This window comes from Marmota flaviventris, chromosome 5, assembly GCF_047511675.1.
Source record: "Marmota flaviventris isolate mMarFla1 chromosome 5, mMarFla1.hap1, whole genome shotgun sequence".
Classification (NCBI taxonomy): Eukaryota; Metazoa; Chordata; class Mammalia; order Rodentia; family Sciuridae; genus Marmota; species Marmota flaviventris.
The window spans coordinates 22768064-22782275 of record NC_092502.1 but is presented as its reverse complement, the minus strand read 5'-3'; the positions used below and the strand labels follow the sequence as shown (position 1 = coordinate 22782275).

At 39.1% G+C, this 14212-nt stretch overlaps 1 protein-coding gene across 3 annotated transcripts in view; it reads right to left on the bottom strand.

Moving 5' to 3' along the window:
* Positions 1-8073, bottom strand: part of Clint1 (clathrin interactor 1) — a 60769-nt gene extending 52696 nt beyond the window's left edge. For all 3 annotated transcript variants that reach the window (XM_071612018.1, XM_027938677.3, XM_027938678.3), the window contains exon 1: positions 7859-8073. Coding sequence is in view for 2 of the 3 variants with exons in the window: in XM_027938677.3 (XP_027794478.1) it covers positions 7859-7899 (41 nt within the window). In the remaining variant the exon portion in view is untranslated. The remainder of the gene's footprint in view (positions 1-7858) is intronic.
* Positions 8074-14212: the final 6139 nt, after the last annotated feature.

Here is a 14212-nt window from a genome sequence, read left to right as displayed (position 1 = left end):
TATCGTACTGTAATAGGTCAGTAAAATTCTCTTCTATGGTAGGTACATATGGGAAAGAAAAATAGTACTCTCATCAAATTTGGTTCTGAATATTTAGTGCTATTAAATTTTTCCAAGCATACTCGATAATTCATTTTTATGACAATAACATATGACAATTTTTTGTTTAAATTACATGTTATAAAAGATTAGCAAAGACTCTTATATATATTATGTTCTGAAAGTAGATCATCTTGACTTAAATCTATTTTCCAGAGGTGTTACTAGTAGCAAGTTCCTGAACTACTTTGTATTCAGTTTTCTCATCAAAAATGGAGGGTAAGGGCTGGGATTATGGCTCAGTAGTGGAGCACTTGCCTAGCATATGTGAGGCACTGGGTTCAATCCTCCAGCAACACATTAAAAATAAATAAGTAAATAAAGTTGTGTCCATGTACAACTAAAAATATATTTTAAAAAAATGGAGGGTAAGTAACATTGCACTTGGTACATAACAAATTCTCAGTAACTACTGGCTTTTATTATTAGAAATATCTGGACTTAAAGAATATTCTCTCCAATAAATATTAATTTACCAAACTTAATATATTCATTCAAAAATATATTTACCAAGGGCTGACCATGTATCATATATTATTCTAGTTGTTAGAAATAAATACAGCAGTAAACAAAACAAAGTCTCTGGCCTTCAGGTAGCTTATACATTAGAGGTAACAAATACATGTAAACAGATGTATGTCAGTACACACTAGGTAACACAGGAGGCACACTGATCAGATCACTGAGAGGGCTCAGAGCGGTAGAAATGAGGGCAGAGGGTCAGCAAAGGGTCAGGAAGACATGAAATGAGAAGTGGGGGGGAGCGGTTCTGGCAGATCTCACTTAGTATTTTTAAAGAATCACACTTGCCCACTGTATGTACAGTGGAGATAAGAGACTTAAAATTTTTATTGGCTTCATGAGAAATGGAGCCGTATTTCAAAAGCTCACATAATACCAACAGTATAACTAAAAGCCAAACACATCAAACTAAGGTCATTATTTAAGCAATGTGGATTAACTGTAAATAAAAACACTTTTATCCACACTACAGTAAGTCATTTTAAAAAATGACTGATAATGAATGAGAAAAGTAGCAAAAAAATCCAAGTATATCTATTTGCATTATTCTTTAAAGATATGCTTATCATTAAAGAATAATCAACCTTATGAAAACAAAACAAACAAACAAAAAAAACCAAGAAACTGAATTTTCAATGCTTACCACATAAGGCTATCTGGATGAGGAGTGCAACATTACAAAACTGTGTATGCACATTTACCACATAATGGTGAGTTTGTGTAAAAGTTACAAAAAATTACTTATTAGAATTTAAATACTCTCCTAAAATTAAGAAACTAAACAAAATTCATGTCAAAAATAACTCATTCTGACTTTTCTTATGTGAAGAACAAAGCATCCATGTCCATTGTTACGCATTAACAAATTCATTAACATTTAATACACATTCATTAGCTTAATCCATCCAGAAATCAAAACTAACTACTTATTGGCTCCAATATGGGATTATATTATGGTCCTTTCTTAATTCTGATGTTAAAGGGCCCTGGTAAACCAAAAGATGCTCTTGCCATGTAGGCAAGTGGATCGAATGATTGGAAAGCCCTTTCTGCAATGTGTTTTCTTAGCATATACTGCTCATTTTTTGTCAGACAGAGATCATGTACCACATATTCTGGAGGACTCTTATTCTTAATATTGCTCAGTTTCCTAAAGATAAATTGTCAAGTTTCAATTTGCATTCATAAAATAAATTTTTGATGTTTTAGAAAAAAATGTTTTACATTAGCAGTGTCTTTAAAATCTTGAGAAAATAGAAAACAAGCTGAACAAAATATAAGAATTAGCAATGGAAATTGCAATATGTCTGTCCAAAGACTTTATTCCTCAACATGGTTTCGTAAGCGTATTTCTGCAATATGCTTTACAATGTTAAAGTACAAGCATTTATGATTTGGTAAAAATAACACAAGGCACACAGAACAGGGGTATTTAAATGAGTTTTCTTCTCTGTAGGTTAGGCTGTCTATTCAGCAGAAGACTTTTAGGAGATAATACCCACTGAAAATGTTGACTTCATGGATTAAGACACAATCCTTATGTACGTGTAAATAACTTAATTTGACAGCAAGGATAAGTCTCTCAAACACTATGTGATTTTTTTAAATGTTACAGATTATTTTGTGCACAACACAGTTATAATAATAGATCTTCCAAAGTTTATTTTATATAAAGTACTAGTCTAAGGGCTTTAGATTAATCCTCACTAGCATGTAAAATAAGTACCATCATTTCTATTTTAGAAGTACCACTCTAATATACAAGATCACTGTTTTCTCAGTAGTGGACCTTAGATTTGAATCCATTTCTCATCAATGAACCACTAATGGCTTCTCAGATCTATTAAATACTGCCTGGAGGTGCCTAAGGATGGTATAGAAGTACAAGTGGTTAGCAAATTACTGCAAAATACACAGAAGGGCAAACATATATAATTTGGCTAAACAAGGGAAGTTCATATAAAATGATACCTTAAAAAAATAATAAAGTTAAGGGGATGAGGTTGTGGCTCAGCGTAGAGCACTCGCCTAGCACATGCGAGGCCCTGGGTTCAATCCTCAGCACCACATAAAAATAAATAAAATAAAGGTATTGTGTCCAACCAACTACAACTAAAAAATAAATATTTAAATTAAAAAAAGGTTAAATGTGTTGTCTCAGAAAGTAATGTGTATCTGAGACTGAAAGGAGTTAACTTTTTGTATACAAGAAACATTAAAATAAGTACTGAAAATGCATTTTGAATTTAAGTAGTCTTGCTCCCCCAAGTTGGAACTTTTTTGATTAAATGACTAGATATAATTATCAACTTACAAGAATTACAGAAGACAGAGAACATTTAAATACCACCATGGGGACATAATTACCAAAATTTAAACAGAGAAACACCTAGTTTCTTTAACAAAGAAATAGCAAGAGGAAAGAAACATGAGTAGAGGTTGAACTTATACATTAAGAAAATCAAGAGAAGGCTGGTGATGATATGGCTCAGTAATAAGAGTGCTTGCCTATTGTGAGGGAGGCCCTGAGTTTAATTCTCAGCACAGCAAGGGGCAAAAGAGGGAAAGGAGAGCATTGATAGTTATATTGACTATATATATTATACATATACCAGAAAACACTAAGCAGGAATTATGAGGCAATTAAGAAATGAATACTGACTGGACATTTTGTATTAAGGAATTACCATTTAAGGCATAATAATGGTATTGTGTTTATGGTTCTAAAAAGACGATCCCAGTGGTGCAAGTTGTAATCTCAGTGGTTTGGGAAGCTGAGGCAGGAGGATCATGAGTTCTAAGCCAGCCTCAGCAAAAGCAAGGTGCAAAGCAACTCAGTGAGACCTTGTCTCCAAATAAAATACAAAATGGGGCTGGGGATGTGGCTCAGTAGTCAAGTGCCCCGGAGTTCAATCCTTGGTACCCCAGCAAAATGATCCTTACCTTTTAGGATTGATATAATCGATATATTCATAGATGAAATGATAAGGTATCTGGGAATGAGAGCTCATGCAAGATTAGCTAAATTGTTGAAACTGGGTCATGTGTCCATAAAAATTCATTACAATGTTCCCTATTTTTTTTTACACATTTCAAATTTTGCATAATAAAAGTTAAAAATAAACTAAAGCTTAGCACGCCAGAAGATCTAAATATGAAAGATAAAACAATAAAGCTTCTAGATTAAAAGGTATTTAAGTTGCCTACGTTTTCTTTTCTTTTTTTCCACATAGTACAGAAATTAAACCCAGGGGCACTCTACCATTGAGTTATATCCTCAATCCTTTAAATTTTTTTTTTTTTTATTCTGAGATGAGGTCTTGCTAAGTTGCTGAGACTAGCCTCAAACTTGCAATCCTCCTGCCTCAGCCTCCTGAATCACTGGAACTACAGACAGATACCGCCACAACCAGCATGTTTTCTTTTCACCTAAAGGAACTATTAAACATTTAAATAAGTAGAAAAATAATACAATAGTACAGAAAAGATTCAACTCTGGAGCAATAATGTAAAAACTAGGAGTACTAGATGCTGTCAGAAGATAAATTAAGCCAAGTGTGGTAGAGCATACCTGTAATCCCAAATACTTAGAAGGCAAAGGTAGGATGACTGCAAGATTGTGGCTAGTGGGCAACTAGGACGCTATCTCAAAAATAAAAAGGGCTGGGATGCAACTCAATGGTAAAGCATTTGTGGATCCAATCCCAAATACAGGGTGTAGGGTGGCAAATTAAGCTCATCTTTCTTTGGAATTAAGTTCTTAATATCCACTTGTGCTCAATTACCGAAAGAAAAGAAAGATAATTAATTCCTTGTTTCAGCAATAAGAATTACCTATAATTGGTTCAGAGAAAAGTTGATCTAGGAAAACTAAAAAGCTGACAATCATCTTGCCATCTTTGTTTTCAAGTTCCCAGAAGCTCACTGAATGGAGATTTACTGGTAAGATAGGGCAAATAAGGGTAGGGGTGGGAGGGGAATACCAGTAATACATTTGTGTTGTAGCATATTTGTAGTGGTAAGCTTTTTAAAGGCAGGGATTGTACTTTTCAAGTTCAGAAAATATAGTGCTGACCTAAGAATTAATAAATGTATTATCTGTTGAAGTAAGAAAAGAAACTATTCTCTTTGAAAGCAAGAGTTTCTCCCTCAGCGCTCAGAAAGACTGTGAGAGTAGTTCCTATAGCTGTTGCATTAAACATTTAAGAACTAAAAACAAGCAAATATACACCAATGAAAGTAACTAATGGGGAAAAAATGCAAGTTATGATGAAAAGAATAATTTAAAATAAACTATTTATTGCAGTTGCTGTAAGGCTTTAGTCAGAGCTGTTTAATCTCTATCAAAAACAGAGTTGCTGATCAAATAGATTTACCATTAACATATTACTTACTCCCTGTAAGGAAAGAGAAGAGTTAGTGGGGCTTGAACCCTAAGTCTTGATCTACTTCAATGTAGAATGTCATCTTCATTACATTCCCCAAATTACAAGAGAAAATATTACAGAACTACAATGATTTTCAATTTATACCATGTGTGAGATGACAAATATAAATGTATCTAATTTTATTCAAATAAAGAAAGGCAGGTCATAGGATGACAATGGTCAAGCCAGTCCTCGTTGGTGGGAATGGTGCCTCTTAATCTTTTCCTGCAACAGTTCCCTTTTATGCAACTCGATTACAAGTGGGAGGAAACTGGCACTGCAGGCTCTGGTTGGCCTATGGCTTTATCTGCTTTCCCTCAGTTCCATAATATGTTCTACAAAATAGATCCATTTCATACCACCAGGAGGTGCAACAATTGTGGAAAATATCCCCCTACCTTCCAGAAAGTTTTCAGTCTCAAAAGTCATTATACTTAAGAACTGCTAACATACTGAATGTAAGAGGTAACTCCAAGGGAACACAATTTGAAAGAGTATATTTTCTTTTTCAAGTAAATTCACTGAATAGGAATATATATTAAAAGCCTTAGTTTTCCTGAGTTATGAACTATATTTATTGCCTAAAACATTTAAATGTAACACGTACCAATGACCTGTTTCTTTGTTTTTGTGGTACTAAGGACTGAAACCCTGAATCTCAGCCTTGCACACACTAAGGAAGCACTCTACCACATAGCTATACTCCCATCATATTATCATTAAAAAACAAAAAAAAAATCCCTTTTCAGCCTCAATGTCTCTGAAGGATAGTGCCTTCTCAAAATTTATTCGTTACTGTGAAATAATAGTTCCACTTAGCTGTCTCTAATGGAAACTCATTTCTTCAAATACGCATTGAAACAATTCTTACTCTAGCTCAATCCCTCATTTTATAGACAAGGAACACAATGTCCGGAGATTCATGTCATTCTGCCTCAAATAGTACAAATGGCTAGTTAAAAATGGTACTGCCAGACACTCATGTCTCCAAACTTTCTAACTAATGGTCTTTCTGCATATCAATCTATTAATCCAGCTATCACAGTAGTTCTTAATTCATGATTCTCTCATGTGCCTGTTCCTCCATGGGTTTATCTCTTTAAAAATCAGAGTAACCATTCTATGGCTCAGTTTTACTCCCATGATGGCATTTGAAGGTGCAGTGTAACTGGATATAGTGCCACAATACATGGTTTTATAATATGCTTTTACTTTTAGAAGGAAGAATTCCTTCTTGCCAATGAAAGATGAAAATTAAACGAGTACTCATCTGTATAATAACCATATATACAGCCCAAAATAAATATATTAGGGCTCAATGGTCAAATGAATAGTTGTAAAGGAAAATTATTAAAGTGAGTCACTTTTCAAACTTGGAGCTTCACTCTAGTGAGTTTTATCTTACTTTAAATGCAGAACACTGCTATGGTTCAAATGTATACTGATCTAAATATACTCCTTGAGGGCTATATATGCAATCTAAGTCCTTGGCCCTTAACAATCTTCACAACCTTTGAAAGTATGCATAGTTATTTTCATTCTGCACCACTGGGAGGGTAAGTTACTTGCCCAGGGCCACAAAGCTTGAATCCAGTTTTGCAGGCAGTCTACTGCTTTCTTGGTAGCAAAGAAAACTGCAAAGTATGGTCAAATTCTAGTTCTATCTGATGCACTATCCAAGCCACTGCAAATTATTTTGTTTTCTAGTGTCAAGAAAAGTTTGCCATCCACACTTCCTGAGTTTAGGTTAGGTGGGTGGCACAAAGAACTGTTTTTCTAATCCTGCTTACTACTGCATAATCACTAAAACCCAAAAGGAAGAGGACTGGTTAAATTCTTAAACTTTATTTCCTCCTGGCCTAGAAGAGCTTACTGTCATATACGACATACTAAAATGCAAGTGCTAAGGTTTTCCCAGCGTACTAGGACACTAAAGCTATTTCAGTCTTAAAGGAGTCAACTATGCATTGACCATTTTACCAGTCAGGAAAGTTAAAAACAGGTCAACATAGGGCTGGGGATGTGGCTCAGTGGTTCAATCCCCAGTACCCCCTCCCCCCAAAATAGGTCAACAGGAAACAAACATGGGTTCTTTTCTTCTTTAAGGGAAATTTCTTAATGACACCTTAAAACGAATGGAACAAGCAGCCTACCAAAAAAGAAGTTCAGTGAAAAAGTTAGGGGAAAAGAACCACAAGAAGCTACACGGTGATCTATCTTCGCTAGTGTTAGAAACGCAAAGGTGAGTCTCATGGAATAACTTCAGCCTGGCCACTTGTTACACCTACTACCCACTCTAATACTTCAGGTTCATCAAGAATTAAGAGAGAGCCCAGCAAGGCAAGCGGTAGCCCGACCAGGCCCAAGATCTCTCTGTACTACGCCCGGAGGGACCTAAAGGGCCAGTGCGCTGCGTCCCCCACCCGCAAGCCTTCCCTGCTGCTCAGGAGGCAAAGCTCACAGCCTGGAGCCAGGACACTCGTCCTGCCAGGGCAGTGACCCAGCTCCTGACAACCCGCCCCCTCCTCCGACCAAAGCGTCCGCACCAAGGCTTGAGGTCAGGGCAAAGAGACCCCAACCTGGACAGGAGGTGGCTGAGAAGATAAGCTGAAACGGGGGAGGGTCCCTCCGTCTCCAGCCCCGCTGGTGGGACGAGGGCCCAGGCCGGAGAGGCGGCCGGCCGCCGCCATGATGGGGCCGGCCGAGCCGGGGGGCGTGACGCCGGCGACCCCGCGCGCAGGGCCGGCTCCCTTTCCCCCTCCTCCCCTCCCCCGCGAGGGCCTCGGCCACAACTGCCCCCCGATACTCACGCTTTGTCCACCAGCTCCCGCACCTTCCACATGTTCAACATAGTGTCCCACGCGGGCCGGGCCGCCGCCTCCCTCTGCTGTTCCCCACGGACCCCGGAATACTTCCGTGCCGGGCAGGTCCAGGCCGGGGTCGCCGCCGCCCGCCGCCTCGAACTCCCCAAGTCAGCTCCTTCCCTTGCTACAGCCGCGGCGCCGCCGGTGACACGTCGAGACGCGGCGGCAGAGGCGCTGCGTGGAGCGGAAGCGTCCGACTTTCCGCCCTCGGCGCGCGCAGCACGCCGGGACTTGTAGTTTTTCCAGCCTCCGAGAGCAGCGGCTTGCTGAGGTTGCTGCCCCAGACCCTCTGAACCCGAAACTGCGTGGGGGCCAGCCGTTTGTTCTCCAGCAGATACTGATCACACCCACGTTTCAGAACCAGTGGTGTAAGATGTAGTCACACTCATTCTTTTAAAATGTGAAACATTGTTGTTATTAATAATAATCACACAGAAGCGTGATCAGCGTTTGTATTCTTCATTGACAGACAAGTGGCCGTATTTATTTCGAATGTTCAAATATATTTACATCTCTGAGCCGTAGTTTCCATCTCTGTAAATTAAAGAAGTATTCTAAATTCTTTTTCACTCTGGTTCTGTGATACGATAGTTTTATATTTACACAGCTATCAGATACTTTGTTACAAAAGTCAGAAACTCAGTTCACACTCCATGGAAAACTAGAAAGACATCACTAATCATACACATATATATGTATGTTATATGTAATGCGCCAAAGAACTTGGCAGTTTCACCTTCTGAAAGTCTAAATATACACACTGCTGTCAGGGGGTTGTTGCAGTGGTTGTCATTGCTTCGTTTTCATTTATTCATTTCTGTCAATCCTCAAAATAAAGCAAGTAAATTTTATTTGGCCAAAGGGCTTAAATTGTATAGTTACAACTGGTTAATGAGTGTCACCTATGTGCCAGAAGTGGAGAATACAGCTGGGGCCCCAGTTTTCTTGGAGCTTTAAATGTCATTGGAAGAAACAGATCATAACTAAGAACACATTTAATTGTAGATAGCAAATGCCTAAGTAAACAATAAGATAATGTTATAGCAATGATGCAAGAGGAAAATAACATTAGGGAATATTTACTGCCTCTCTGAGGACATTGTGTTTAAGTTGAACCCAGAATGATAAAAGGAACTGGCCATAAGAAAAGAGCTACGAGAAAAGAATTATCAGTGAAAGGAATAGATGAAGATTGGTTCACAAAGAAGTGAAAAGGTTATTAGTCATGAAGCTAGAAAAGAAGGACCCCAGAACCTCTGAACCCTGACCTGTCAAGCCCCCTCTTCAAGTTGCACTCAGTTACTGGAAGCAGCTTTAATAAAAGGGTTTTTAGTAAGGCTGAAGTAAGCTCAGAGAAGCAAGGCCCAGAGAGAGGCTAGTTGAAGGAATCCCTAGGAGGAGAAGTACAAAGAGCAGAAATCAAGACAGAGCTGGCTCAGATTTACTGAGATAGGCTTGGGATCACAGAAAGTGAGTTGGAGTGGTGTGTGGGGAGGACAGGTAAAAGATGAGCAGAGATAGGCAAAGCAATGGGGCTTTCAAATGAAAAGTTTACGTTTCCAGTTGAAAGGATGTCCAGCCCAAGGTTCAAAGGATGAAATGTGGCCAGAGGAGATAAGAAAGAGTGATCGCTTTGCATAAATAAGAGCAGGACAAGTTAACTTTCAAACCAAGCAAGTCCAGAGTACATCTACTGAATGGGCTCCGCACAAAATAACCACCTTCCCCTGCCCTGGGCCTGTTAGCTTGTTCACTGTAGTGCAGTTAGCCTCACCAGAGTTATCCAGAAAGTACAACATCATTATCTAATTTTCTCATTCCAACACCAAGCTGGAGTATGTCTAAACTTACTCCAGAGTTGTCACCTGTGGCATTTTCAAAGTTAGCTAGGACTATCTACAAAGTGACTCTAAAAACCTGCCTGTCCACCTTTCCTTCCCGAGAGCCCCAGAAGGGCGCAGAAAAACCAGACTTGAAGAGTTTGTTCAAAAGTGGTCTCCAGAGGCTAACCGTTTTCATGTCAACAAAGTGCTTCATTTGTACCTTTTATCTTGCAAGTTTGGGAGCAGTTTCCATAGTAACTTCTTTGTGGCGATTTCAATATGTCAGTGCTAGAAAAATAAATGAGAAAATGCCCCACCCACCCCTCTTCAGGAAAACATTTTTCAGTAAATGAGCTGACACTTTTTGTAAGGTCAAACCAATATATTTTGAAAGAAAACATACTCAGCTGTGTTAATTACGTGTGAGGAATAGTGGTAGACAGTGGATGCTGACTGTTAGTCTCATATGGTTAGCTTATCTCATGTGGTAGGCTCCTTGGTGTTTATTTCCTTCCCAAGAAATCAAACTCATGGCACACAGGTGTGGCAGCCACAGTTGGGGCAGCACCATCCGGACAGGTGTTTAATAGGAGTTCTGAGGAAAGTGGTTGTGTGACACCTCCTAACAGCCTCTCTTTCTAGGAATCATTTTTGCCAAGGTGATGTTCAAGGTCTGCTGGAGCTGGGCCGTTTCTGGACTATGCTGGGCTTCTCCTGGACAGTCCTTGCCTTGGGTTGTCCAATTTCTTTGGAGCAGTGTGGGAATTGGACACTCTTCCTACCCAATCTTCTTTCCCTTTCTTCTCTCCCTTGACAGGTGTCAGAACTATCTTGTGATTTGAATCTCTCATACCCTATTCTTGCTCCCTCTTTCTCTTTTCTACTGATAAATCTCTACTCATCTAATTCCATCGTGGCTTCTGCTTCCTGAAGTACCCAAAGTGACCCAGCAGAGAAACATATGCATCTTGCTTGCAGTATTTGGGCCATGAGTCTTGTTTTTTTTTTTTTTTTCCTTTTTAATATTTTCAGTTGTAGATGGACACAATGCCTTTATTTTGTTTATTTAGTTTTTTTGTTTGCTTGTGTGTTTGTTTTATGTGGTGCCAGAGATCGAACCCAGTGCCTCACGCATGCTTGAAAAGTGCCCTACCACTGAGCCACAACCCCCGCCCAAGTCTTGTTTTTGATCATACTTCCCTGCTCCTCCTTTTTAGAAAGAGGATACTTTGTTTCTAATCATATTATAATAGATAATAGAAACCTACCTTCTCAGACAAATAATTGAGGCAATATTTAAAAAGAACTCAGAATAGTATGTAGCACAAAATTAACATTCAGTAAATGTTAGCAACACTATTACTACTATTCTGCTACTAATAATAGTAATAACATAATTACTAGTAATAATAGTAATTATCTATGTGAAGTTTGCTTAATATTCAAATATTTTAGTTGGTTCCTATGTTCCAGGCACTGTGCTTGGTGGTGGATACACAATTGTTCATAAGACAACAGTAGCAAGTAAACAGATGTTTAATAGGTAAGCATAGTAAACTCAGTGATGTGCTCAAGATAAAATTAAATAATATATATAATTCTCTTTAAAATGAGTACTACAGTAGTATTCCCTAAGTTCTACCTCATTACTATTATCAAACCCCTTATGTGGATTTCATTTTTGTCCTTATAAACTGAGGATTTCATCCGTCAGAGTACCCTAAACCTAACCCCACATCAGAAATTCATGGACATATTTTAAAATGTTAGATTTTTCGTGTCCTACCTCTTGAATTTCTGATTCAGCTTATTCTTTACACTTGGTTGCAAGTGACCGAAACTCCATTAAAGCTAGTTTAAGCAGAGTAAGAGGAACTGGGAATAGTGCCCAGTGGTAAACAGCTTCCCTTGCGCGTGCCAGGTGCAGCTCCAGGCACCATCACTAGAACGGTTAAAAAATGGAAAGAAACAAAGAAAGGAGGGAGGGAGGGAGAGAAGGAAGGAAGGAAGAAAAGAAAGAAGAGCAGAGCAAGGAAATCTTTTCACACAGGAATCAGGAGTTTGCCTTGGTAATTTAAGTTTTGTCATAACTCTCTGATGCTCATTTTACCTAACTGCAATTCATAATAAATAGGTTCCCACCTTATAGGGAACATTTGCATACAATTAGGCATCCAAGGGAGAAGAGATAGGTTTGTCTTTTATGCACAGGGGCTAATACCACAGAGATAACTCTGATTGGCCCATTTTTTTTTTGTGTGTGTGTCTGTATAGTTTCACACTTATTTTTTAAATTAATTAATTTTAATTAGGTATATATAACAACAGAATGCATTTTGATTCATGGTACACAATTGCAGCACAACTTTTCATTTCTCTGGTTGTATACCATGTAGCATCATACCATATGTGCAGTCATACATGTATCTAGTCATACATTCCACCATCTTTCTTGCCCCTCTACCCTCTTTCCTCACCTCCCTCCCCTTTGTCCAATCAAAGTTCCTCCATTTTACCCATCCCCCCCCCCATTATGGATCAGCATCCACTTATCAGAGTAAATGTTAGTCGGCCTTTGTTTTTTTGGGATTGGCTTACTTTGCTTAGCATAATATTCTCCAACTCCATCCATTTACCTGCAAATTCCATAATTTTATTCTCTTTTAATTCTGCATAATATTCCATTGTGTATATATATACCACAGTTTCCTTATCCATTCATCAATTGAAGGGCATCTAGGTTGGTTCCCAGTTTAGCTATTGTAAATTGAGCTTCTATAAACATTGATGTGGCTGCATTACTATAGTATGCTGATTTTAAGTCCTTTGGATATAGACCAAGGAGTGCGATAGCTGGGTCAAATGGTTGGTTCCATGATTGGCCCACTTTTGACATCTCTCTATCTCAGGGCAAATCACCTGCAGGAAGGCTGACAAAACAGAATTGGTAACCCTAATAAAACCACACAAAGTGGGGAAAGAGTTCTCTAAAGAAACTCTGAAGATAAGCCATGCCCTGGCGGACAAAAGCAACAGTTGTTCACAACTGTAAATCTAAGCTGAAGACTAAAGATCTGTATTTTGAAAAAAACAAAAAACCCTGAAGTAAGTTTTGCCAGACTTTGGGATTCCTGGGCTGCATGATACATGGCCCTTCCCAGTGCTCTAAATTCCACAAATCTTGGTAGGTTAGACAGTTCAAGACAGAAAAGAATGCCATGGAAATCATAAATGAAAAAGAAGCAAGGGAGAGGCAGAAGTTGAGAGTCCCGAGGCTGCCATGGAGGGGCCAGCATTGGGCAACAGGTAATGTGATAGTGGGCACACCCTGGCTAACTCTCTGTTCTGCCGACAGTTGGACTTTTCTTCAGTGAAATTCAGTCCCCTTTCAGAGCTGTCAGCAGGGACCAGGTGAGCCTGTTTAGAACCCTGGAAGGTGCTTTAAAGGGCTAGCGTGTTTGCAGCCTTCCATGAGAGTAGGAAGGTGCTGGCAGGAGGAGAGATGGAGATAGAAGTGCTCTTGCATGTCTCTGCCTCCCAGGATGCTGTCTGTCACCTGGAACAGAAGAGCCCAGAGTGGATGCTGCTCCTAGTGTCTATGCATCAGAAAACTCTACTCACAGGAAGCCAAGATGCCTCAGTGAAGCAACCTGGCAGCATATGACTGTGGGAGCATCCTGCGTGGTTAAGTTGGGTTCATGGGATGGATGTCAGAAAGACTGAGCTGGCTGGTTTCTGAGGCAAGCCTTTCTGGATGAGGCCAAGTATCCTGAGAAAACTCTATGTGTGCTGATTTTGCACTTAGGCTCCTCCAAAGAATCATGTTTTAGAAAACTTGCAATAGATCTGCCATTTGACCCAGCTATCCCACTCCTTGGTTTATACCATGAGGACTTAAAATCAGCATACTACAGTGACACAGCCATATCAATATTTATAGCAGCTCAATTCACAATAGCTAAACTATGGAACCAACCTAGGTGCCCATCAACACATAAATGGATAAAAAAATGTGGTACATATGCACAATGAAATATTGCTCAGCTTTAAAGAAGAATGCAATTATGGCATTTGTAGGTAAAATGGATGAAACTAGTGAATATCATGCTAAGTGAAATAAGCCGATCCCCCAAACCCAAAAGCCGAATGTTTTCTCTGAAAAGTAGATGCTGATCCATAGTGGGGCGGGGGGTGGGTAGGGGATAGGGAAAAATGAATGAACTTTGGTTTATGTAGAGAGGAGTAAGGGGAGTGCTGGGGCTGTGGGGATGGGAAGGATGGTAGAATGAGATATACATTATCACCTTACATACATGTATGATTACACTACTGGAGTGACTCTGCACCATGTACAGCCAGAGGAATGAGAAGTTGTGCTTTAGTTGTGTACTATAAAATGAATTAATTAAAAAAAAAGGTTACTAACCCAGCATGTTAACTTAAAGATGACATAATAACTGATATTATTTTAGTTATT